The sequence below is a fragment of the Heteronotia binoei genome, chromosome 20, assembly GCF_032191835.1.
Source record: "Heteronotia binoei isolate CCM8104 ecotype False Entrance Well chromosome 20, APGP_CSIRO_Hbin_v1, whole genome shotgun sequence".
NCBI lineage: Eukaryota > Metazoa > Chordata > Lepidosauria > Squamata > Gekkonidae > Heteronotia > Heteronotia binoei.
The window spans coordinates 24,866,095-24,893,812 of record NC_083242.1 but is presented as its reverse complement, the minus strand read 5'-3'; the positions used below and the strand labels follow the sequence as shown (position 1 = coordinate 24,893,812).

Genomic DNA, 27,718 nt, shown 5'->3' with positions numbered 1-27,718 from the left:
CGTTCTGCATTTAGGTAGGAAAAATCCAATGAATGGTTATAGGATGGGGGAGACTTGTCTTAAGCTGTAGTATGTGCAAAAAGGATCTAGAGGTCTTAGTGGATCATACGCTGAACATGAGTCAACAGTGTAATGTGGTGGCTAAAAAGGCAAATGCAATTTTGAGCTGTATCAACAGAAGTAATAGTATCCAGATCATGTGAACTGAGGATACCGCTTTACTCTGCTCTGGTAAGTTTTGGGCACCACATTTTAAGAAGGATATAGACAAGCTGGAACGGGTCCAGAGGAGGGCGACGAAGATGTTGAGGGGTCTGGAGACCAAGTCCTATGAGGAAAGGTTGAAGGAGCTGGGGATGTTTAGCTGAGAGGTGATATATATGATCACCATCTTCAAGTACCTAAAGGGCTGTCATCTAGAGGACGGTGTGGAATTGTTTTCTGTGGCCCCGGAAGGTAGGACCAGAACCAATTGGCTGAAATTAAATCAAAACAGTTTCTGGCTAAACATCAGGAAGAACTTCCTGACTGTTAGAGCGGTTCCTCAGCGGAACAGGCTTCCTCAGGAGGTGGTGGGCTCTCCTTCCTTGGAGGTTTTTAAACAAAGGCTAGATGGCCATCTGACAGCAATGAAAATCCTGTGAATTTAGGGGGAGGTGTTTGTGAGTTTAGAGCGGTTCCTCAGTGGAACAGGCTTCCTCGGGAGGTGGTGGGCTCTCCTTCCTTGGAAGTTTTTAAACAGAGGCTAGATGACCATCTGACAGCAATGAAGATCCTGTGAATTTAGGGGGAGGTGTTTGTGAGTTTAGAGCGGTTCCTCAGTGGAACAGGCTTCCTCGGGAGGTGGTGGGCTCTCCTTCCTTGGAAGTTTTTAAACAGAGGCTAGATGGACATCTGACAGCAATGAAGATCCTATGAATTTAGGGGGAGGTATTTGTGAGTTTCCTACATTATGCAGGGGGTTGGACAAGATGACTCTGGAGGTCCCTTCCAACTCTATGATTCTATGAACAAAGCTGCCATGGAGCTCTCTGTCTGTAATGGGGGGGGGGGGGGGAAGAGGCAGAAACAAGAAGCAAAGAACCACTTAGGGAGCTAGGGAAAAGCAAGCTATGGTGTGGCTGCAGCAACACCCCTGGAAAAGGGATCAGGAGAAGGAAGTTGCTTGGGAGACAGATTTGAGCCCTGCATGGGCCACATATTTGACACCCCTGCCCTACAGCACTGAATAGACTTGCACTTGAGAAGCATTTTGAAGAACTGAAGGATAGCAACACTGCTGCTGCAAACAAACGTTCTTTCAGCAAATACCAACCAAATACCTTGTGCCTGGGTGTTCATGTACACAGAGAAACACAAGAGAGATGCATACCCTGCAAAACTGTTTCTGCTATTACTGCAATGGAAAATATTTTGAGAGGACACGAGCAAACCCCTCACCAACTTAGAACATTAACGGTGTCTCACCTTCCCAAAGCAACCATTTCCAATTTCTTGAATATAGTTTAGATTCTGACGTGCCACTTGAAACTTTGATTCCTCTGAAATTAAAAAACAACAACAAAAGGACATACCAATGAAAAATTAACCATAATTTATGCTTCATTACTGAAATACTTCCTTTCTTTATAAATCCTTAAACAAGTTCATTCAAACACAAACCTAATAACTAAGGGTTTTTTTTAGCACTGACTGTTCCGCTACAGCTGATGATTACCGCAATAGCCATTTAACACGAAGCAAGTGACAAAACATTCTCTCTAGCCAGTTTTCGAGCTCAGATTCATGTGTTACCTCAGGGAGTGAAGCAAAGACCTGATCACTGGGTGGGGTGCTGGCAGGGAAAGACAGACACTCTGGACAGCCACCCAGATACCACTCCGCATAATCCAGCTGCGGGTTTGGAGGCCATGGTCGGATGGTTAAAAAAGAGCCATCTGAGATTGAATCCAATAAATAGAGAGGTTCTGTGGACCTCAGGGTTGGGACGTAAACCTCCCGCTCTTGACAGGGCACCGATGACATTGGGGCAAACCACCAGAAGTTTGGGCAGGGTACTCGATACTCCCCTTCTATGGAGGCCCAGGTCATGAATGTTGCCAGGCTAGCATTCCTCCTACTACACCGAGCGTGGCAACTAGCCCTTTTCTTGCCACGGCCTGATCTAACCACAGTAATCAATGCAACCATCACATCCAGACTAGACTACTGTAACTTGTTCTACTCTGGTCTGCCCTTGAGACTGAACCAGAAACTCCAGCTGATCCGGAATGTGGTGGTGTGAGTCCTGACTTGAATGCCATCGACAGCATTATATTCAACCTGCGCTGCAGCAGCTACACTGGCTCCCTGTGGAGTACTGAGTCAGGTTCAAGTTTTTCATATTGACCTTCAAAGTCTTAAGAGGTCTGGGACCCATGTATCTTCGGAACCACCTCCTCTAGTATGCCCCTCGAAGAGCATTACGCTTTGCTAAGAACAATCTACTAGCCTAATCCTAGCCAGTTTGGTGTAGTGGTTAAGTGCGTGAACTTTTATCTGGGAGAACTAGGTTTGATTCTCCACTCGCAGCTGCTGGAATGGCCTTGGGTCAACCATTGCTCTGGCAGAGGTTGTCCTTGAAAGGGCAGCTGCTTTGAGAGCTCTCTCAGCCCCACCCACCTCACAGGGTGTCTGTTGTGGGGGAGGAAGGGAAAGGCGATTGTGAGCCACTCTGAGACTCTGTCCTTGAAAGGGCAGCTGCTGTGAGAGCCCTCTCAGCCCCACCCACCTCACAGGGTGTCTGTTGTGGGGGAGGAAGGGAAAGGAGATTGTGAGCCACTCTGAGATTCAGAGTGGAGGGCGGGATATAAATCCAATATCTTCTTCTAGCTGTCCTCAACCAGAGAAGGCCTTGGCAGAACTCTCAGCCAAATGACATCAGGTTCCTGTGGGACTTAATGCAAATCTGTAGGGTCTGCAAGGCAGATGTTCCACCAGGCTTTTGGTTGATGACAGCAATGGCCTTTACTATGGCTGGCACCCTCCACCTCTCCCCCATCTTCTCTCTCTTCATCTTGTGAGGCAGCAACAGAGTTTGGAAATGCTTTAAGATGTCATCTGGAGACTTTTTTAAGAACGTGATTTATTTTTATGATTTTAACAATGTCTGTGATGTATTTTATCCTACTGTTGGACATCACCCAGAGCCCTGTGAACTCAGGGACTTGGCAAACCATACATTGGAATTATATATATAAATATTCCTAGACTAAGGTGGGAAAGAAGGAGGATAGCAAAAGTACTCAGATTCGACCCCTGGCATTGCTAGATTAGCAGGGTGGGAAAGCATCCTACTAAAACAGGCTTCTTTGTTAAGCTATCTGATGCCCCTCGCCAGGAGGCTGTTTTGTTGCTTGCTCCTTGTGGGTCTAACTTGAGCCATGCTGACTTACAAAAGCTGCATTTTTTTTCTTAAGCATTTCCTTTCCCCTGCTCCCCATAAAGGAGCAACTTCAAGCAACGTGCAGAGATATTATTCAACTATTCTTCAGTGTCATGGTACCTCCATGCATATAATCAACTATTAATGGAAACGATTGCGGGGGATAACCCGCCTAGTTAAAAATGAGCACAAAGTAAAAACTGCACAACTGGATTAAACCAGGATCCATATGGTCAAACATTCCGTCTTCAGACTGGCTGACCAACCAGATGCCTCTGAAAATTCACACGCTGGCTAGGAACAGCAAAATCATTGCTTGCCCTGACATCTGTTGAGTGTAAAGCACCATTAAGTCACAGCCCAACACTGTAAGGTTTTCAAGGCAAGAGACATTTGGAGATGGCTTGCCATTGCCTGCCTCTGAGTAGCAATTCCGGGCTTCTTTGGTGATCCTGCTTAGGGCTGACCCTGCTTAGATTCTGAGATCTGACCAGAACAGTCCAGCCTGGGCTATCCAGGTTGGATATCCACAGCATCTAGCACTGAAATATGCATTAACAGAGCAGCTTCATTCAGCTAATGTGGCTAGTTGCTGCTGACAAACCTATCCTCCATGAGTTTGCCTAATCCTTTTCTGAAGCAGGGTCGGGGGGGAGGACTGTCGTGTTTCATGCAAATCCATCCTAAGCCTTTGCCAAAATCTAAGGTTTATTTCAGACACTTGTCAAGGCAGGAAGGCGCTCAACTCTCAACCAAGTACCGGATGCAGGCTTAGAGGCTCCATCTTCTGATTTCCCAAACAAGAGCCAAATGAAGGCTATTTTTATCAAGGTTCACAGCTCCTATTTAAAATCTTTTCAGAAGCAAGATTAAGAAAGATCAGCCCATACTGGGAATAGCATTCTGTGGGAGACTGATAAAATAACAAGAAAAGCATTAAGGGGGGGGGGGGGGGAATCCAGAACATCTGATGAAGAGATAAGAGAATAGGAAAGCACAGGACAGACAGCGTTACTGTTAAAAGCCAATAAGTTGAAAAACAATAACATTCGCCAAAACGTGCACTGGGAGCTGTTTAAAATAGAAATTTGAAGGACCGTATCATAAGAACTGCATGCAAGATGTTATCAGGCTAAGACCCCTCCCCTCTGGGAGGTACAACAATTGTGCTCTCGATTTGCTTAACAGCTATCATGAGGAGGAGGGAAACCAGCATGGTGCATGTTGCGGAATTAGAGCTGGATTGAGCTATCTGCCTATGTCAACCCAGTACTCTTTCAATTCCTATATTAATTAGATTCTGTAGTTGAAACTTTGGCTCTGTTTCCCAGGAGGCTCTGCGTGATCTGACCTTCTGGGCACAGATAATGCTGTCTTTTGCCTCACATGACTTTGCCTTTTGGAGTGTTTATATACTAGCAAATTCTAACTAGAACCTAGATTCCTGAGACTCTTTTAATTAACCTCAACTCTCTGTGTCAACCTAGCTTAACCCAGCTTTCCTGGATTCTCAATACTCTGGAAGATAGGAAGAGCTGAACTCTGTTGTGTAGAAGAACAACACCACCACATTGGATTTATATTCCACCCTCCACTCAAGAGTCTCAGAGCGGCTCACAATCTGTTTTATCTCCCTCCCCCACAACAGACACCCTGTGAGGTGGGTGGGCCTGAAAGGACTCTCACAGCAGCTGCCCTTTCAAGGACAACCTCTGCCAGAGCTATGGCTGACCCAAGGCCATGCCAGCAGGTGCTAGTGGAGGAGTGGAGAATCAAACCCGGTTCTCCCAGATAAGAGACCGCACACTTAACCACTACACCAGACTGGCTCTCTCTCTGACATATAGTAGTATCTGACATATAGTAGGTCCCTATATGTCAGATACTCATCAAAGAGTCGATCGGAAGTTATACTGGCTCCTATGGATTGAAAGACATACTTAATATGTGGATTTATTCTTCCTCGTTCTGGCCTACCTCCCTGTGTTAAAGGACTTGACAGAATGACCAAGGATACAGACTTTATAAAATCACAATGCACTCTAATTTTATTTTCTATTTTTATTTCATTGGGAGGGGGGTTGTTTTTCTCCCCAACTAAAAGATGTTTATTGGAAAAAGTTGGAAAGTACAATGAAAGGCATAAACAAGAAGATAGAAAATCCATCAAAACAAGATACGGAATACAGTAGTAAGCTTATCGAAAACACAATTTGTCTAGTTTTCAGAATTTCATCCTGTACAGTCAAACATTCCAATACAGAGAACCAGTTTCAAAGTTGAATGTGGGAGTATGAGATTCTACATCAGAGAGGCTGTCAGTGATTTTAGCCATAACATTTAGGCTCCATAGCTGAATGTGTAGGCTTGATTAGCTTTTCCACTGTAGAGCTATTACGTTTTTAGCAACATATAGAAAAATGGAAACAGTTTCTTGTACAACCTTTAGATAAATTTTATCAGGCCAATCATTTTTAAAAAATGTGTTCTGGCTGAAGCTAGATATTAATACCTAGTATGCAGCATATGCATTGTAAAATATCTAGCCAGAAAGGCTGTATCAGTGGACAGTCTAGCCAACAATGAAGATAAGAACCAGTTTGGTGTAGTAGTTAAGTGTGCGGACTCTTATCTGGGAGATTCCCTACTCCTTCACTTGCACCTGCTAGAATGGCCTTGAGTCAGCCATAGCTCTGTCAGAGGTTGTCCTTGAAAGGGCAGCTGCTGTGAGAGCCCTCTCCAGCCCCACCCACCTCACAGGGTGTCTGTTGTGGGGGAGGAAGGTAAAGGAGATTGTGAGCCACTCTGAGACTCTTCGGAGTGGAGGGCGGGATATAAATCCAATATCTTCTTCTTCTATTCCTCCACAGTTTCTCCAGTAAGTAGGAGAGGCTGATTTGGAAAGGTGAGCTATCTTCTGCAGAGTCAAATACTACACCGAAATATTTTGAAATTTTGCATTCTGATTTCTGTAATATTGGATGAGAACAGAGCTATATTCCATATTGAGTTGCATTTTTCCTCCGGTAATATTTTGCCAATTAGATTATGCCAGTTGGATTGGTAAATCAGTAGAGAAACACTCTCTAGGTTAGTGGAAAGGGAAGGTCCCCTGTGCAAGCAACAGTCGTTTTCGACTCTGGGGTGACGTTGCTTTCACAACGTTTTCACGGCAGACTTTTTATGGGGTGGTTTGCCATTGCCTTCGCCAGTCTTTTACACTTTCCCCCCAGCAAGCTGGGTATTATTTTACTGACCTCGGAAGGATGGAAGATTGAGTTAACCTTGGGCCGGCTACCTGAATCCAGCTTCCGCCGGAATCAAACTCAGGTCGTGAGCAGAGAGTTCAGACCACAGTACTGCTGCTTTACCACTCTGCATCACGAGGCCACTAGGTTAGTGAGTGTGCTATAAATTCTAGATTCCACATGATTTTTAGTATGTCAGGCTTTTTGTTGCCTTCGCTAATCTCATCACCCAAGATCTCCAGGGTTGGGAATCAGGTGAGCTGTTTACTGGGAGGGTGGTTAGTCTCCACCTTAATCCCTCTCCAGAGACTCTTGGGGAGACATACGGACCCAGGTTATCTATCTCTCTGGTATCTGTCCGTCTTTCTCTGTTCCCCGAAGAGTGGTTCCTCATGGGCTCCTCAACATCCCCCTTTTATTCCCCCGCCTTTTCCCCAGACCTCTTGGCTGCACCAATGGGGTTAGGACCTCCTCTAATAGCCAACAAGACACACCTGGCTTGACCTTCCTGAAGCTTCTCCCTTCTCCCGCTAGCCCTGGGAGCTGCCTGTTTTAGCCAGTTGGTACTGGCTTCTCCCTGCTCGATAGGTTTCCTCCCCTTGCCTGACCCCACTCAAGGATGAAGACACCTGGGCGTTGGGTTCTTCTCCACTCAACCCTGCTGACTCCCCTTCTTGGGTCTCTTCTGGAAATGGCCCTAGGTTGTCTGGTCCCCAGAGGTTTGCTCCACCCCAGAGGATTTCCCCCTTGGTGGGACGGAAGTCCAGGTCCTGGCTTAGAGGACCTGGACAGTATTATAGGAGTATTTAATAATTTGTTCAAAAGCTGTCGGTGGTGCTTTCACATTTTTGGTCAAAGCAATTGTGGAACACACATGCTGGATTTGAAGATACTGGTACCATGGGATACTCTGTCCTAGTAGAACTTATAAGAGGTCTTCTGGCATGAGACTATTGTTATGCAATAAATCATTGACCATCTTAAGGCGTTTCTTCTTCCAAGCAAGGCATCTAGTGTAGTTATATCCAGGAGCAAACCATTTTTGTCTCAAATAGGTACGATGCCTCAAAATTACCAGCACCAATTTTGATCACATTTTCTCTCATGAAAAATGGGTTATTTTTCTAATGAAGGGAAATGCTCAGCGTTGGGAGTGCCAAATAGTTTCTGTTGGATCACTTGGGTAAGTATAATAATACAGCATGTTAATCCAATCTAAGGAATGAGATGGTGTAAATCAGGGGTGTCGAGCTCATTTGCTATGAGGGCTGGATCTGACATAAACAAGACTTTGCTGGGCCAGGGGTGTACCTATTTAAGATTAGGTAGCAGAGATATAAACTTTTTAAAGGACACAGACAAACATAACTAAAGATTTTTTTTAAAATTAAAATAAAGCATGCTTAAAACATTAGCACTTGTTGGCCTTAAAGGTACTTTCTTTGTATTTCTCTCATGGAATCCAGGGAACTGGGCAAAGGAAGCTCTGGTTCTTTCCTTCCTTCCCCAGGTGACCAGGAGGGGGAGCAGCCTCAACCAATGGAGAAAACTGAGGTTTTGCTCTGTAGCTCCTGTGCAACTGAGCAAGCCTTGCAAAGCTAGTTGAGATGCAGAAGAAAGCAAGAGAGGGGGAGAAGGAAGCAGACAAGAGCCAGTCGCTTAGGGGCCTGATAGGAGACCCCCGAGGGCCTGATTCAGCCCCTGGGCCGCCGCATGTTTGACACCCCTGGTGTAAGTATCATCACTATATTGGATAAATATATAGCCTGATAATATCTGTGTATATTAGCGAAGCTTTTTCCTCCTTTAATTAGCAGTCGACACAAAGTAGATTGGTTAACTCCGTGTTGCTTAAAAGTCCCCCTCAAAATCAAGCAAAGTTTTCCGCCGCCGATGAATATGGGCAATGTTAACTTTAATGGGAGTGGCTCTAAGCAGAAAATGAACTTTGGCAGGGCAAAGGTTTTAACCAGATTGAGGCTGGGTACAGATGGGCAGCTTTAGGTACACTGGAGACGTCCCAAACTGTGGTGTCCCGAACTGGAATGGCCAAATCCCGATCAGACACTCTCGCACCACTGTGCCCATATATCGTGCAGGGGGCACTTTGATGCATTCACACAGTTCTTGCATGCCACCCCCTTAGTGCAGTTTGGGTTTCTTTTTTTCTCTTACATTATCAGTGGCCATGGTTCTGGACAGTTTTTTGTTTTTGTTTTTTAAAAGAATACTGGTGAGTGCCTAGAGCGGATTGGTGGGTTTACACCACCAATCCACCTTACTGGTGTGCTCCCGTGGTCAGATGCCCAGAAAGATGGATGGAATGCAGCAGAAGAATTTGCTACCACTTCCCAAGTGGTAGCTATTTGATCTGTCTCAGAGACATCAGAGGATGGGGTTAGTGCGGGAGCAGGATGGGCGGTAGCTGTGCTTGTCTGACCTTACTTTTTTAATCTGCCAAGGGGCCATCCCTATGTTGACTCAAATTGGATGGTGGAAGACAGAAGGGTCTGGCGTGACTTGGTCCATGGGGTCGTAAAGAGTCAGAATTGACTGTGTGACTGAACAGCCTGAGTGTGTCTTACCAAGAGAGGTGTAGCTTATGTCAAGTACGCAATAGAGTTTGTAGGTCTTTGAACATGATGTCATTAAGTTTACAGGATCAGCAGGTAATGTAATGCCAAGATAAGGCATGTAAGGTACACCATTTATATTGAGTATGTGACTTCAGGTACATATCCATTTGCTTATCTAAGTTCAGTAGCATCAAACAGGATTTTGATACGTTAATATTTAGACCAGAAACTGCTGAGAAGCCATCTAACAATGAGTGCAAAGACTGCAAGGACATCCTTGGTTGGGATAAAAACAGAAACATTTTGTCTGCAAAGATGGACAATTTATATTCAGTATTTTTAATTTTTATATCAGTTACAGGTCGATTGAGATGGATTTGTGAGGCCAGAAATTCTAATATTAATGTGATTAGTAATGGAGAAAGTGGGCACCATTGTCGTGTACCCCACTGCAAGGTAAATTACCAGAGTTGATATTGTTTGTTTATTTATTTATTACATTAAGCTTATATCCCGCCGTCTCCGCAAGCGGACTCAGGGCGGCTCACATTACATTGCTACCATTAAAACCAATAAAACATATAAAACATAATTACATATTTAAATTATTTAAAAACCATTTCATGGTGCTGTGTTAATATAGTACAATATAGGCGTACTGGAGATGTGCTTAGGTGAGTCATACATTTATATGGAGATGTGCTTAGGTGAGTCATACATTACACTGATTGCCCTATTAAAATTTTGCCCAGAGCTCATGTGAGAAAGAACCGCTTTTAAATAATTGAATTCCACTGAGTCAAAGGCTTTTTCAATATCAAAGGATACACAAACAGCCCATTGTTGAGTAAGTCTGCCGTAATTTAAGATATTTAAAGCCTTATATGTGTTATCTAAAACTAAGATCATGGCATCCGGCCCCATCACACCTTGGCATATAGAAGGGGAGACATGGAAGTAGTGATAGACTTCACATTTCTGGGATCCAAGATCATTGCAGATGGTGACTGTAGCCACGGAATTAAAAGATGTTTGCTCCTTGGAAGGACAGCTATGGTGAACCTAGGCAGTATAATAAAAAGTAGAGACATCACCCTGCCAACAAAAGTCCGTATAGTCAAAGCTATAGTATTCCCAGTAGTAATGTATGACTGAGAGAGTTGGACCATAAGGAAGGCCAAGTGCAGAAGAATAGATGTTTTTGAGCTGTGGTGCTGGAGAAGACTCTTGAGAGTCCCTTGGACTACAAGAAGATCAAATCAGTCAGTCCTAAGGGAAATCAACCCTGACTGTTCCCTGGAAGGTCAGATGCTGAAACTGAAGCTCAAATACTTTGGCTATCAAATGAGAAGGGAGCACTCACTGGAGAAGATCCTGACGTTGGGAAAGACAGAAGGTAAAAAAAGGGGAAGGCAAAAGATGAGATGACTGGACAGCGTTACTGAAAGGTCAGATGCTGAAACTGAAGCTCAAATACTTTGGCCATCAAATGAGAAGAGAGCACTCACTGGAGAAGATCCTGATGTTGGGAAAGACAGAAGGCAAAAAAAGGGGATGGCAAAAGATGAAATGGCTGGACAGCGTTACTGATGTAACTAACATGAATTTGAGCAGACTTCGGAGGATGGTGGAAGACAGGAGGGCCTGGCGTGACTTGTTCCATGGGGTCGCAAAGAGTCGGAATTGACTGTGTGACTGAACAACAAATGTGTTATCTGTTAAATCTCTAGAGGGCATAAACACAACCTGACCTTGATGAATTTATTGTGTAATGAAAGCATTTCATCTAGTGGCCAAAACTGGTAAAGATTTTAAAATCAGCATTCAATAATGAGATGGGTCTGATTGAAGAAGCTTACGACAAGTCTTTGTTAGGCTTTGAAAGAATGATGTTTCTGCTTGACTCCATGAGGGAGGCAAAATACCTTCTTCTAAAACAGAATTACATGTATTAACTAGTAATGGAGCAATCAGTGAAACATTTTTTTACAAAAATTTAGCATGTAGCCATCAGGGCTTGGCACTTTATTGGATTTTAATTTTTTGATAGCATCCAGAACTTCTTGAATAGTAATTAAGTTGTCCATACTATTTTTGTGGTCTTGTGTAAGTTGTTTAATACATTGCTGGTCTTTGAAGAAGTCAGTAAGTTTCTTTGTATTTGCGATATATCCAATGCTTCCAATTCTTTTCTTGCTACAGAAAGTTTTTTGTAAATTTCTGGATTGCCTAATTTTTGTGCAATGTCTCTAAATAATGTATGGTTCGTAATAATTCTTCTCTTGTTTGCTGTTTCCTTTTTTTTTCAGGCAAGCTGATTTGGATATAATTCAACCCCAAAGCACTGGTTTCATAATAATAATAATAATAAATTTTATTTGTATCCCGCCCTCCCCGCCTAGGCGGCTCAGGGCGGCTGACAACATTTTATGCATATACAATAATAAATAAAAACTTTAAATTTAACAATAAAAACTTTAACATTATAAAAGCCAGTTAATATATTTAAAAATTCAAATTACAAGTTAATTTAAGTTAATCCGGCAGCAATGGTGGCATTCCGACGCTGATTTCTGCCAGCTTAAATAATTCCATGGTAATGTAGGTCCTTAAAACAGGACCGTGCTGGCGGGTCCTTAATTCACAGCAATTCAGCGGTCGATGTATGCTTGTTTAAAGAGGACAGTCTTGCAGGCCCTGCGGAACTGATCAAGGTTCCGCAGGTCCTGTACTTACTCCGGCAGCTGATTCCATAGGGCAGGGGCCGCAGCTGAAAAGGCCCGTGCTCTGGTATTCTGCAGCTTGACCTCTCTCGGCCCAGGGATAGTCATAGCATCCCAAGTTTCAGCTAATGTGTTTTCTTGAAGACATGTTTTAACACGCTCTTCAATTTTGGTTGCTATGTCAGGCGTGTTTAATAAACTGTTATTAAAAATCCATTTTGAGTGACGCATATGATTTGCAGTCCAATTTATCTCACATTCTATCCAATTATGATTGGATCACTATAATGGACCAGTCTTTATGTAGTTCACTTTCTGCGGTATAGAGGGGGATGCTAGGATATAATCAATGTGAGAATATGTCCCGTGTCTAGTTGAATGAAATGAGTAATCCCTTTCACTAGGATGTAATTGCCACAATATATCTACAAGGTGAAAATGTTCTGTTATGGAAGCAAGCGGTGGGGTGGTTGTGGTAGCAAGCAAAGCCTTCATCTTCGAAGGTGTAAATGAGGATTTATCTGGTTTGCTGTCCATAAGAAAATTCAGATCCCCACCAAGTATTATTCCACCTTCTGCAAAAGTAGACAAAAGGTATTTTTATCTTATTTTTGGGATTTATATCCTTCACATCCTGCTGAGACAGGCTGAGGGCAGGTAACAGCATAAAAAATGTACATTAGTTCATTGCAATCCTAAAAAATCACCAAAACAATAAATTACAATCCAAACAGCATGGATTAAACACAAGACAGCTGTAGTCCTTAGATCTGCTCAAGTATGCTAATAGCAGCTGAATTCATAGGCGTTTCATACAGTAAACGGTATAAACACAAGTCTGGACCAATGTACAACAGGAGGGGAAGGTCAGGTCCCTTACTTAATTAATTAGGTATTTAAGTAATTAACAAATTAATAATTGGGTGTTTAAGTAATTTGATTAATTCTGTATGCCGCATACCTGAATCTTATATATTTTAATGAATTTACATTTGGGATCGAAGTTAAATAAATAACAGGTTTTTTGGAACTGTCTCCCCACCAGTATAGTCCAATGTTATCCGATCCTGAAAGCTAAGGAGAGTCAGTACTTGGAAGGGAGACCACCAAGGAAGACTCTGCAGGGGAAAGCCATGGCAGATCACCTCTCCTCCTACTTGCCTTCAAAGCCTCTTGCTGGGCTTTGGCTGATGTTGGCTGTGATTTGACAGCACTTTATGCACACACATCATAAGGAGGAGTTCCACTCATGGGACCAAACTTCAGAGGACAGTCCAGTGACATGGTTAGACTGGTGTCAGAACTTGTAACTTTGAATGCTTTGCTTGACTGAACTGACTCCATGTTGTAACTTAGAGTGCCTGACAGCGGTCATTGACCCAGGCCCCTCTGCTATGCAAAATATTTAGGGCAGTAAGACAGGCGGCAGAGAGTCTCTGCTTAACATCCACAGGTGCCCTTTGAAGCCAGGCCGTTTGGCCTTCGCAACAGGGGGGCATCCTCCTTCGCTGATAACGAAGGCTGGGAAGAAGAGACAACCGCTTGAGACCGTGTGAATTATTGTTTTATTATGCTTTTGCTGTGGGCATAAAATGTAACCAACTGCCCAGACTCGCCATTACTGTTATTTCGTTACTATAGTACTGTCGTTCTTCAATAAAGATCCTAACTTGCAACAAGTATTGGACTCGTCTGAAGTTCATCCAAGTTCTGACATTATAACAGTAATCCTTTTGTTTGGACTTATCTGTACTGGCAACCTGGCCCGATGGCAGCACTGGCCCCAGACAACGGAGAGCCCAACCTCCCACCCGATGAAGAACCCCTCGACCCGAAGGTAACCGGGGCGAGGAGAAAGATTAAAGTCCCCGCGCCGTTTTCCGTCGACGCCTTTCCTCAGCGAACCTATAGTCCGAGGAAGTCTACGGCCGCCATGGAGGCCGCGGAACAGCGCTACCGAGTCCTCGCCGCGGGCGCAGGAGAAGGGGACGAGGACGAGCCCAGAGACGAGGGGCTCGGCACCTATGGCGGAGGGGACCCGATCCGAACACTACGCAACGAATTGTTCGATTGGGTGAGAGAGATCCACGACGAGGTCCACGCATCCCGAACCCTGATGGCCGAGGAGATGCAGCAAAACATAGGAGCGATTCGAGACCAAATACGCACGCTCCAAGGAATCGTGGCCGCAGGACAAGTCCCAGGGGGGGGACCGGTGGGCCCTCCAGGCAGTGCACCAGTCGGCCCGCCGGCAGGCCCTCCGGCCGGTCCTCCGGCGGGGCCCCCGGCCGGCCCTCCAGCGGGACCGCCAGCCGGCCCCCCGGCGGGCCCTCCGGTGGGACCCCCAGCTGGGCCACCGGCGGGACCACCCGCCGGCCCCCCAGCAGGGCCCCCGGCCCCGCCGGCAGGTGGGCCGGTCGCTCCGGTGATCCCAGCCCCGGCCGCCCTAGTCGGAGGGGACGGGGGGGGGGGCACCGAGAACTGAAAATCACCTTCGACGGAGACGGGGACGCGTACTTCCGCGTAAGGATTAAGGAGGGAGACGAGTGGAAGACAGCGTTCAACACCCCCATGGGACAGTTTGAATATCTAGTGATGCCATTCGGGCTCCAGGGCGCGCCGGGGGTTTTTATGAACTTTATAAATGAAGTGTTAAGAGAGTTTCTATTCAAGGGGGTGGTGGTGTACCTTGATGACATCATTATTTACTCGAAAGACCTTGAGTCTCATGTACCCCTAGTGAGAAAAGTGTTAACTACGTTGTGTAAAAACAAATTGTACGCCAAACTATCCAAATGTGAGTTCCACAAGACAGAACTAGACTACTTGGGATTCCGAGTGTCGGGGGAGGGACTGGCAATGGATCCCGCAAAAATCCAAGCAGTTCTAGATTGGGAACCACCCCGAACCCGACGGCAGCTACAATCTTTTCTCGGGTTCGCAAATTTTTACCGTGGGTTCATTCAGGGGTTCGCTCGGGTAATGCTCCCCCTCACCGAACTTCTGAAGACAAAGGGGAAAGGGGAGGCAGCGAAAAAACCCGGGGCGCGCTTAATCTGGACGCCGGAGTGCCATAGAGCTTTCCAAGAACTCAAACAGCTCTTCACCTTTGAACCAATATCGGCTCACCCCAATGAATTAAAACCATTCGTGGTTCAATGCGACGCTTCCGACGTCGCCGTAGGAGCCATATTGATGCAGAGGAACGAAGAGGGGGAACTGCGTCCCTGCGCTTATATCTCTCACAAATTTTCAAATGAGCAAAGAAACTGGTCAGTGTGGGACAAAGAGGCCTTCGCCGTAATGTTTGCATTGAAAACTTGGAGGTCCTGGTTAGAAGGAGCCCGAGTCCCTTTTGAGATCTGGACCGACCACAAGAACTTAGAAGCCCTCACGGGCCGCCGCAAATTGACTGCCAAACAAATCCGGTGGGCGGGGTTCTTCGCTAAATTCGACTTCGTGCTAAAACACATCCCGGGCACTAAGAACTTTTTGGCTGACGCACTTTCACGCATGCCCCAGCACGATAGTCAACGGGAGGAAGTCATTGATTCCCTCATCCCTCCCTCCGCAGTAGCAGGGGGGGTCACCACCCGCTCAGGGAAAAAGACAGAGACCCCGGGACCACCTCCAAAAGAGCGCTTGGCATCGGAGGCAGACTTAGAAGGAGCAGAGCGTCCCGAAGGGCTAGAGCAAGGGGAGGGGGGACTGTGGTTCCATAAGGGGAAGATTTACGTACCCAAATCCATGAGGAGAGAGGTCCTAGAACAAAGCCACTCCAGCCGTCTAGCAGGGCACTTTGGGTACGTAAAAACCCTCAATTTAATTACCCGGCAATTCTGGTGGCCGAAGCTAAAACGAGACGTTTCAGAATTCGTGCTAGCATGCCCCACATGCATCATGTCCAAACGCAGGGGGGGGAAGCCTCCCGGCCACCTAGTCCCTCTCCCTACAGCCAGCCGCCCATGGGCCGTGGTATCTATGGACTTCATAGTAGAGCTCCCTCCATCCCAAGGGAAAACGGTGATACTGGTGGTGGTAGACACTTTCTCAAAACAAGCCCACTTCATCCCTTGCAAGAAATTACCCACAGCCAGGAAACTAGCCCAACTTTTCTTTAATCACGTGGTCCGCCTACACTCATTCCCTGAGAAGGTCATTAGCGACCGCGGGCCACAGTTCGTTGCCAACTTCTGGCGGGAGTTTTGCAAATTAGCTGGCATCGAACAGGGCCTTAGCTCCGCTTACCACCCGCAGACGGACGGACAGACGGAGAGGGTGAACGGGCTTCTAGAACAGTACTTGAGGTGTTACATTAACTACCAGCAAACGAACTGGGTGGATCTCTTGCCATTCGCTGAGTACGGCTATAATAACAGCCTCCACAGCTCCACCAAAACCTTCCCCTTTCAGATAGTGAATGGTTACGAGGGGAAGCCCTTCCCAAACCTCCCCCCTCCCCACGGGACCAACCGAACCCACTTCGTGTCAGCAATGGTGGGAAGGAATAAAGGCAGGGTGGAAAGTGATTCAGGAAAACCTGGAGGAGGCAAAGAAAGAGTACAAAAGACACTTTGACAAAAAACATGCCCCGCAGTGGGAACTGAAGGAGGGCGAGACCGTATTTTTGTCCACCAAGAACTTGCCCCTCCCACAAGGGTGTCGCAAACTCGCTCTAAAGTACCTGGGTCCATTCAAAATAAAAAAGGTTATCAACAAAGTGACTGTGGAATTAGAACTGCCCAAATCCCTGAGTAAGATCCACCCTGTTTTTCATTGCAGCCTTCTTCGCAAGGATCCTGGAGCTACGCAATTCCATCCTCGTTCCCCGGAGCCGCCTCCGACTATAGTGAAGGGTCAGAGTCACCATGAGGTGTTAGAAATCCTGGACTCTAAAGTCCAGAGGGGGACACTGTACTACCTGATCAGATGGAAATACTTTCCCCCCAGTTGTGATGAGTGGGTGAAGGCTAGTGATGTATCTGCACCGCAATTACTAAAGAAATTTCACCTACTGTACCCGCACAAGCCCAAGCCCAAGAGCTTAGGGGGGGCAGTATGTCAGAACTTGTAACTTTGAATGCTTTGCTTGACTGAACTGACTCCATGTTGTAACTTAGAGTGCCTGACAGCGGTCATTGACCCAGGCCCCTCTGCTATGCAAAATATTTAGGGCAGTAAGACAGGCGGCAGAGAGTCTCTGCTTAACATCCACAGGTGCCCTTTGAAGCCAGGCCGTTTGGCCTTCGCAACAGGGGGGCATCCTCCTTCGCTGATAACGAAGGCTGGGAAGAAGAGACAACCGCTTGAGACTGTGTGAATTATTGTTTTATTATGCTTTGCTGTGGGCATAAAATGTAACCAACTGCCCAAACTCGCCATTACTGTTATTTCGTTACTATAGTACTGTCGTTCTTCAATAAAGATCCTAACTTGCAACAAGTATTGGACTCGTCTGAAGTTCATCCAAGTTCTGACAACTGGGGGTGGGGGGAGGGGAGAGGTACATCTTGCCAGCCAGGGAGATCTTACCCGTAGGAAGCTGGAACTGTGATGCAGCCGGCAGAGAAACAGTTGGAACCGAAAGTATGAACACTTCTGCTGGAGACTGAACAGATGGTGTATCTTCTGCTGGCGGGGTAAAGTCTATTTCATCATCAAAGTTGTCTTCAAATTCCTATAAAAAGCAAAAAGAGCAGCAAACTAAAAGGTGTTCTCTGTGTTAGGTCCTTCTTTTGAAATGGCCTTCAAGAGTGGGTGCAGTGAGAGCCTTCGCTTGCCATTGTGTTCAGAGCACAATTGGTGGGAGGTAAACTGCCTTTCACTTTAACAGTACTGGTTTTCAGCCAATGAAACTCAGACGGGCATAATATTTACAAAAATGTACAAAATCTGGCCTCTGTTCTTGGTTGAAATGATCAGGGATATCAGTTGCAAATATTTTAAGTGCTACAGCTCTACAGACTCAGTGGACACTATTTCCCTGCAGGGCTGATGAGGAACTGAACCCCATTAGCATGGAGGAAAACAAACTGCCCCTCTTTTACCCCAAGGCTTCTTCCTGAGAGTTCTGTACACATATTTCCTCCACCCTCCTACAGAACATTTCCAGCAGCATAGATATGGGAGGGATGGAATTATCTGGGTAGTTCATCTGTTTCTTTTTTTAATGAAGAATATGCATGGCTAAACGCAGGGGTGTATAAACATTTTAAATAAATAATCTTCCCCTTAGCCAACATCAGGACAGTCTGCCTGGCAACAGTAGGGCCTTGGGCACTCTCTGTGGCAGGTCCTTTCCTTTGAAATGGCCTTCAGGAGTGGGTGCAGTGGGAGCCTTCATTTGCCGTTGCGTTCAGAGCACAATTGGTGGGAGGTAAACTACCTTTCACTTTTGTTAACAGTACTTGTTTTTAACAGCCACTTTTCATTGTATATTGGTTTTAATTTGTTGGACACTTACAACGTCTTGCTGTTTCATTAGCTGCCTTGAGTATGCAGAGGTAGAAGTGTCTTTTAATAAATAAACAAACAAAACCACCAAGAGAACAAGTCCAGAAAAAGGTCACCCCCAGTCCCAACACTTCCTGGGGAATAGCACTGGTTGCCTCACGGCCCTCTTGCCTCCCCTGCAGTAAAAAGGGGGCAGGTCATTAATGTCCAAGAGGAGGAGACACTGGACTCAGCTCAGTGGAGACACACACGCTCTTTTGGCAAAAATTCATTCCGACGGCCCACTTTGCTGCTCAAAGGGTTAACCTTGTCAATGTTTCACAGATTTCTACTTGCATGTATCTTTAATTAAAAATGCAAGAAGTGAAGAAAAGGGAAGCTTTTTTCAAAATGCAAGCTCCCATCAGGTCATAGAAATGAACAGCTCAAAATAGCTTTTTTTTAAAAAAAAGGTGTTTTACACCAACCTTTGACAAGTGTATTCACACATTAGACTGCACGTGAAAACGAGCTGCGAACAATTCTTTAAGAAGATCTTTGGTTCTGGTTTTTGTAAACGGCATGAATTTGCACTGATACACTCTGCAGAACCACCTGTAACTTGTCATCCTTAGGTGCATACAGCACAAGTAATAATCTGAGTCACATTCTCCTCCTGATCTAGCAAAGTCCTTTCTTCTTTCCTCATAAGGGAAGCCAGCCTTGGTCTAGAATGTACACTGGAATGGCAAGGAAGCAGAGCATAAACTGAGACTTACCGCAACAAGAAATTAACTTTAGAGTCATAGGGAAACCCTCTCTGCTGTCAGCATGCTGGCTAAAATCTATGAAGTAAGTCCAGCAGCCAAACATATCCACTCAGTTTGGATGGCCGCCTGCATCTTGCAGACACAGGGAAATTATTAAGCATACAGCAGGCTATAATAAGCTCCACAGGTCAACTCATAACCAAAGTATCACACCCACATTGCCATCTCCAGACAATACAGCACTAAACTCACAAAGAGAAGTGCGATGCCATCAAGTTGTTGTTGACTTCTGGTGACCTTGCAGGGTTTTTAAAGCATGAGACATTCAGAGGTGGTTTACTGCTGCTTGCCTCTGCTAGCAACCTTGGATTTCCTTGGTGGCTCCCCACCCAAGTACTAACCAGAGCTAATTCTGCTTCGTTTCCATGATTTGATGAGATTGGGCTAGCGTGGGCCATCCAGGTAGTGGCAGACATAAAACTACCCTGAAAAAGAAGATCTGTTTTCTCTGCAAAGAAACACACATAGACAACGTTGCATTGGAATGGGGGAAAAGGTGTGGTTAAGTCTCAAATGATAAAATGGGCGATTAATATAAAGAAATACAGATGGAACAATGGGAGTACTTATGGAAGAACTCTATGAAGATACCGACATGTAATAATATTAAAGAAAACTGTTTTAAAATGCTTTACAGGTGGTACATGACTCCTAAGAAACTGTTGAAAATGAACAATTAGGTGACGGATAGAGGCTGGAAATGTAAAGAGTATGAAGGATCTTTCTACCACATGTGGTGGACTTGTGAATTGGCAAAACAATTTTGGCAAATGATTCAGCAAGAGATTTCAAAGATTCTGGGTTATAACATAAAGAAGGCACCAGAAATCTTTTTGTTGGGATTACAAATAGAAAGTTTTTCAAAACTAGAACGAACAATACTTTGGTACATGCTTTCAGCTGCACGGACATTATATGCGCAGATGTGGAAGCAGGACAAAATACCAGAAAAGTGGGACTGGATTATGAAAATTATGCATTGGAGTGAAATGGACAAGCTTACAAGAATCTTAAAAGAATATGATATAGAAAAGTTTAAAAATGAGTGGGGAAAATTTCAGAAGTATGTTGAAAAACAATGGAAGGTAAAAGGACATTTGGTGATTTTTGACAATAGTTAAACACTAGAGGAAACATAAATGGACTATAGTTAAAAAAATGTGATTATAGGATTATACCCTGTATTTTTTTATTTTTTCAACCTATCTTGATAAGGATTATAGTTAAAGTGAGATTATGGGAATATATATTTCTTCAATTTATTTTAATGAAAAGGATTGAGGACTAAAGGATTATAATGAAGATGGATAATAATCATAGCTAATGTTTTTTTCCTTATTTTTAATTTACTATAGCTATAAGGGTTTTTTAATGAAGATTCTTAAAATGTTAAAACTACCTTTTATTTCTTTTTAGTATTTTAAGTAAAATGCACCGGTGGAGGTCATGAAAAGGGGGGAGGGAGGTGGAAAATGTGATGCAATGTATTGGTACTACATTTTTAATAACAGTTGAATAATATTATAATATGTTGCAGAATAATAAAAATTGCTTTTACAAAAAAAAAGGCATGGGGGGAAAAGGTGTGTTTTGCAAGATTTGCCAGTAGGACACCTGGTCCAGGAGTCAAAGAGACACGTGCATGGTAGGCAATCACCAAAGGCCATGAAAGTAGGAACCAGAAAACACAACACCAGACTATAAACCATTTGAAGAATTCCCTCAGTTACAAAAGCTGTTTGCCGTACAGCAGACTAGTCCCCCGGTTTGGAAATACAAGCTCAGAACTAATCACAGCTTTTTATCTTGGCCTAGATTCTTGCTGACTCGGCTCAGATTTTTCCTGTCTAACTCATGCAGCTTTTCTGATCAAAGTTTTTCACCTGCATTCCTCTGAAAAAGGGGGGAATGGGGGTAGAGGAGAAAAGTTGTATCAGAATGATTCCCTTCATTGTTCCCTCGGCACATGACAGAATATTGTCAAGACTCTCTCCCACACAGGACGTGTCAGCTTTCAGTGAGGTTAAGTTACAGGACTGTAGCTGGAAGGAAAGGAGAATGCCTTTGGGGTATTATCAACAGCAATGGAATCAAAACCTCACTAATAAAAAGGCATCTTTTCAAGTTCATCAATCTCTACTATGTTTGACTAGACAGCTGCCAAAACAATATCCTGTTTGTCTCATTCTTTACATTCCAAAACTCCAAATCACACCGTATGAAGATTCCATCCTCTGGGTGTGTTTTAGAATATCTGATCCAAGAGAATAGTATTTTTTTTCCATAATAACCACTAATTAAGAAGTCTTAGCCTTTCCCAGCTATTACAGAGGCTGTTTTATTAACTGAGTCCATAGCGAGTTAGGGTTTTCTTTAAAAGATCAATATAGCAATTTCTTCAATGTAAAAGGGAGGCATTTTCCCCCATTTATTTAAATCTTTTTATTTTAACATATACAAGACTAGGTTTCTCAGGTCAGAAAGGTAGTAAACAAAAAACAGCACAAAGTCTTCCATACCTATAGCTCTGATTCATTACAAATCTTAGCAAGATTTGCCAGAGTGGTATGGTGGTCAGAGGGCTGGACTAGAATCTGGAAGAGCCAAGTTCAAATGGCCACAAAAGCCTGATTGGTGACCTTGGGCCAATCACACACACTCTCTCTCTCTAACCTAGGGGTGGGCACAAACCGGGGAAATGGCGGTTCATCCTGGTTTGTGGGGTCATACAAACCATAAACCTTCACGAGCCTCCCCATTTACCAAACCAGTCTGTTTCATGAGATTTGTGATGCAGTAGGTGGGAAAGATCCGAGCTCTTCCCTCCCTCCTTTCTGCCAGTGGCGGCTCCCAAGACCAGCAAAATGGAAGGAAGGGGGACAATCTTGCAAGTCCAAGTGGCGAGTTCACTCGCTTCTGGGTGAATTTGTTGCTTGGACTTCACTCATGCACAAACTGCCAACACGAGTTGTGTAAACCTTCATTAAAAACATGGAGGTTCATTGCCTGTTCGTTGCGGGTACAATCACGCAACCCTGAATTGAATGACGTTTGTCACGAAATTAGGTTTGTGATGAGGTCTACACCCATCCCTAATGAAGATAATATGGAGGAAAAGAGAGCAATGTATGCATCACTCAGCTCTCTTGAGGAAGTGCAGGATAAAAATGTACTAAAATAACTCATTCTCCAATTTACTTTGAAAGTAAGAGGAGCTACAAGGAAAATGTTTCTTGAACTAGCTCTGCTCATCTCTTGCCCTGAAAACCCCATAAGGGGGAACTTCACAAGGTCACCAACAAATTAGTTACAAATCAACAGCACATTTTTTTTCACCCCTTAGTTTGTCCATTTGCTTACTGGAACCATAATCGACTCTAGAATGGCTCAAAAACTGGTAGTTGTAGGGAAACCCTGAGTTAAAAAAACCCAACAAAACAGCTCAGACTCCAGTGATGAAAACCATCAGAAAGTGAAAGTATGTACATAATAAGAGAAAATTATGTATATAATGATCAGATACCAGACAAGAGGCATAGTGCTTTTCCTACCTCCTGTGACTCACCTTGAAGTTTATCTCTTGATCTTTACAACAGGATACACAGTTCACGGACAGCAGAACCAGCACCGCAAGAGTGCAGAAAGAAAGAATAATTAACGAGAATGGAACTTCAACTCCTGCTGCTGCTGCTGCTTCCCCTAGACAGTGGGTAGAAATAAATACAATTGTATAAATTCAAAAAATTCACTTTCTCTACCCTTCAAATTATTTACCTTTACAGAGAAATCCCACTTTACTGACATGTCGGGTTTTTTTAAAATCCCAACCTTGCTCCAAGGAGCTCAGAGTGACACACATCCCCTCCCCTTTATCTTCACAACAATTCTATGAGGTAGGCTAGGTTGAGCAAGACACTGGCCCAAGGTCACTCAGTGCAGTCCACTGGTAGAGTAGGGGATAAGAACAATGACTGGCTTCCTTAACTATGCTCAATTCTTAGCAGGTTTTTTTTTTGGAGGGGGGGGGCACTGACTGTAAATTAAACAAAGCCATATTTTTCCCCATTCCTTGGAAGTTCCCAGAGTATATAAAGAAGAAGAAGAAATTGGATTTATATCCTGCACTCCACTCCAAAGAGTCTCAGAGCGGCTCACAATCTCCATTCCCTTCCTCCCCCACAGCAGACACCCTGTGAGGTGGGTGGGGCTGGAGAGGGCTCTCACAGCAGCTGCCCTTTCAAGGACAGAGTCTCAGAACGGCCTACAATCTCCTTTCCCTTCCTCCCCCACAATAGACACCCTGTGAGGTGGGTGGGGCTGGAGAGGGTTCTCACAGCAGCTGCCCTTCAAGGACAGAGTCTCAGAGCGGCTCACAATCTCCTTTCCCTTCCTCCCCCACAACAGACACCCTGTGAGGTGGGTGGGGCTGAGAGGGCTCTCACAGCAGCTGCCCTTTCAAGGACAGAGTCTCAGAGCGGCTCACAATCTCCTTTACCTTCCTCCCCCACAACAGACACCCTGTGAGGTGGGTGGGGCTGGAGAGGGCTCTCACAGCAGCTGCCCTTTCAAGGACAGAGTCTCAGAGCGGCTCACAATCTCCTTTCCCTTCCTCCCCCACAACAGACACCCTGTGAGGTGGGTGGGGCTGAGAGGGCTCTCACAGCAGCTGCCCTTTCAAGGACAGAGTCTCAGAGTGGCCTACAATCTCCTTTCCCTTCCTCCCCCACAACAGACACCCTGTGAGGTGGGTGGGGCTGAGAGGGCTCTCACAGCAGCTGCCCTTTCAAGGACAGAGTCTCAGAGCGGCTCACAATCTCCTTTACCTTCCTCCCCCACAACAGACACCCTGTGAGGTGGGTGGGGCTGGAGAGGGCTCTCACAGCAGCTTCCCTTTCAAGGACAGAGTCTCAGAGCGGCTCACAATCTCCTTTACCTTCCTCCCCCACAACAGACACCCTGTGAGGTGGGTGGGGCTGAGAGGGCTCTCACAGCAGCTGCCCTTTCAAGGACAACCTCTGCCAGAGCTATGGCTGACCCAAGGCCATTCCAGCAGGTGCAAGTGGAGGAGTGGGGAATCAAACCCAGTTCTCCCAGATAAGAATCCGCACACTTAACCACTACACCAAACTGACTCTCCTAGAGGCCCCAACGTTGTCTACAGGTGTTCTTATTTTGATATTTTTAAAATTCTCTTGTTGAAGGGAGCCACTTCATTATTAAATACAGTGATGATCTGATTCTTAGAGCAGGCAGTTTAACACCATATTCTTCCAAAGGTACTGAGTTTAAGATATGGAGCTGACTGAATGCTCAGCTTCTTCTTTGGACCGGATCAAACAGTACCTCAACTATAAGCATACATGTCATGATATTGATGCCATTATGCCATCCTTTAAAAAGGCAATTTAATGGCTCCTGTTATGGGAGCTTCTTACATCGGAGCATTTTAACTGCAATCATCCAAACAGTAAGATCAGATTTTGGGTGCAGTTTTTACTGACTGATGTCAGTAAAATGTACACGATGCAATACTCTAAGAACAACCCTGGCCTGGATGGCCCACGCTAGCCCAATCTCACCAGATCTCAGAAGCAGAGGGTCTGCCCCGGTTAATACTTAGGTGGGAGACTACCAAGGAAGTCCATGGTTGTGATGCAAAGGCGGGCAATGGCAAACCATCTCTGAACGTCTCTTGCTTTGAAAACCCCACCCAGTTGCCATTAAGTTGGCTGCATCTTGATGGCACTTTACACAAGCACAAGAAAACATTTTTGCACAGAAGTTCAGCTATTCCTAATAATCACTTCCACGCACAGTCATATAAATGTTCAACTATTAATGAGTTAACTACCTCTTTAAAAACTCTGATAGCATATTCATGATGCCTTACTGTCACAAGGAACTACCCTGTTATGCAAATTGCCCTTTGGAAGTAAGGGAACAAATTTTCCTGAGGACTGGAAGGTAGCAAATGTCACCCCCATCTTTAAAACGGGTTCCAGAGGAGATCTGAGAAATTACAGGCCAGTCAGTCTGATTTCAATACCGGGAAAGTTGGTAGAAAGTGTTATCAAGGACAGAATGAGTAGGCACACTGATGAACACAAGTTATTGAGAAAGACTCAGCATGGGTTCTGTAAGGGAAGATCTTGCCTCACTAACCTGTTACAGTTCTTTGAGGGGGTGAATAAACATGTGGACCAAGGGGACCCAATAGATGTTGTTCTGAGACTCTGAGATCCACTTTCAACCCCTGGAGTCTACAAAATACCCTGCTCCTGTGGTGCAGTCTACATTGGCACTACCCAACGCAGTATCAACACCCGTCTCACCGAACACAAGAGACACTGTCGCTTGTTTCAGCCAGAAAAATCAGCTGTAGCTGAACATGCACTTCAAGAAGGAGACCACGTCATCCACTTTGAAAGAACTGAAGTCCTTTCTATAGTCTCACATTATCATACTCGCCTGAACAGAGAAGCTATTGAGATTTACAAACACCAGCACAATTTTAACAGAAAGGAAGAAGGCATTTTCATCCACCAATCTTGGTACCCAGCTCTGCAAAACACCCTACAGACTATAAATTGCAGAAAGTCTCAGAACAACCAGCAAATTCCACAGAACAATCAGCACAGTCAACAACCATCTTCCTTATCTTCAAACCCCTTCTTACCTTCCCAGCAATTAACACAGAACAATGGTCACATTCAACAGCCAGTTTCCTTATCACTACCCTTCCAGGAAGCCCCACCAAACAATGGGCACATCCACAAAACAATTGCCCTTTCATCACACCCCCTCCAGCCTACAAATAGCAGCTCTCCAGCAGCCCTGGCCCCACTCAATGCACAGCAGCCAAGAAGGTCTGAGCGCCTGCTCCAGCTGCAACGCCACTGAGGATGTTCTCCGCAGCTGAGAACGAAACGTCTGGAAGGAAAACTTTCTCCAGTAGAACACGGCACTTGATCCCGAAAGATTCTACAAACCCTAATGATGTTACCAGCCGTGAAAACCTGAATTCTTAGATGTTGTTTACCTTGACTTCCAGAAAGCTTTTGATAAAGTTCCTCATCAAAAGCTCCTTAGTAAGCTCAAGAGTCATGGACTAAAAGGACAGGTCCTCTTGTGGATCAAAAACTGGCTAATTAATAAGAAGCAGAGAGTGAGTATAAATGGGCAGTCTTTGCAGTGGAGGACGGTAAGCAGTGGGGTGCCGCAGGGCTCAGTACTGCGCCCCATGCTCTTTAACTTGTTCATTAATGATTTGGAGTTGGGAGTAAGCACAGAAGTGGCCAAGTTCGCAGATGACACTAAATTGTTCAGGGTGGTGAGAACCAGAGAGGACTGTGAGGCACTCCAAAGGGATCTGTTGAGGCTGGGTGAGTGGGCGCCAATGTGGCCGATGAGGTTCAATGTGGCCAAGTGCAAAGTAATGCACATTGGGGCCAAGAATCCCAGCTACAAATACAAGTTGATGGGGTGTGAACTGGCAGAGACTGACCAAGAGAGAGATCTTGGGGTCGTGGTAGATAACTCAATGAAAATGTCAAGACAGTGTGCAATTGCAATAATGGCCAATAATGGCCAACGCCATGCTGGGAATTATTAGGAAGGGAATTGAAAACAAATCAGCCAGTATCATAATGCCCCTGTATAAATCGATGGTACGGTCACATTTGGAATACTGTATACAATTCTGGTCACCGCACCTCAAAAAGGATATTATAGCATTGGAGAAAGTCCAGAAAAGGGCAACAAGAATGATTAAAGGTTTGGAACACTTTCCCTATGAAGAAAGGTTAAAACCAGCAATCATTTTGTAGAAAAATAGGTGGTGGAGCTCATCTAGGGATTGTTATGCAGCTGCATCTACTATTCAATGGACAAGGAGGTGGAACTCTCAGAATAAGGAGGTGGAACTCTCAGAAAGGTTCAGGAGCTGTGCTCCTGTGAGCTTCCACTGAATCTGAGGCCTGGTTAAAATGCTTGGGGCTCTTTAGCTTGGAGAAACGTCGACTGCGGGGTGACATGATAGAGGCTTACAAGATTATGCATGGGACGGAGAAAGTAGAGAAAGAAGTACTTTTTGCCCTTTCTCACACTACAAGAACTCATGGGCATTCAATGAAATTGCTGAGCAGTCGGGTTAAAACAGATAAAAGGAAGTATTTCTTCACCCAAAGGGTGATTAACATGTGGAATTCACTGCCACAGGAGGTGGCGGTGGCTACAAGCATAGCCAGCTTCAAGAGGGGTTTGGATAAAAATATGACGCAGAGGTCCATCAGTGGCTATTAGCCACAGTATATTATTGGAACTGTCCGGGGCAGTGATGCTCTATATTCTTGGTGCTTGGGGGGGGGGGCAAAGTGGAAGGGCTTCTAGACCCACTTGTGAACCTCCTGATGGCACTTGGGCTTTTGGGTTTTGGGGGGGTTTTGGCCACTGTGTGACACAGAGTGTTGGACTATATGGGCCATTG

At 45.0% G+C, this 27,718-nt stretch overlaps 1 protein-coding gene across 1 annotated transcript in view; it reads right to left on the bottom strand.

Moving 5' to 3' along the window:
- Positions 1-27,718, bottom strand: part of LMTK2 (lemur tyrosine kinase 2) — an 82,787-nt gene that overhangs the window by 37,648 nt on the left and 17,421 nt on the right. Inside the window, exons 2-4 of the mRNA XM_060260534.1 lie at positions 22,799-22,932; positions 17,504-17,648; positions 1,468-1,541 (exon numbers count right to left, since the gene is read on the bottom strand). Coding sequence (XP_060116517.1) covers positions 1,468-1,541; positions 17,504-17,648; positions 22,799-22,932 — 353 coding nt within the window. The remainder of the gene's footprint in view (positions 1-1,467; positions 1,542-17,503; positions 17,649-22,798; positions 22,933-27,718) is intronic.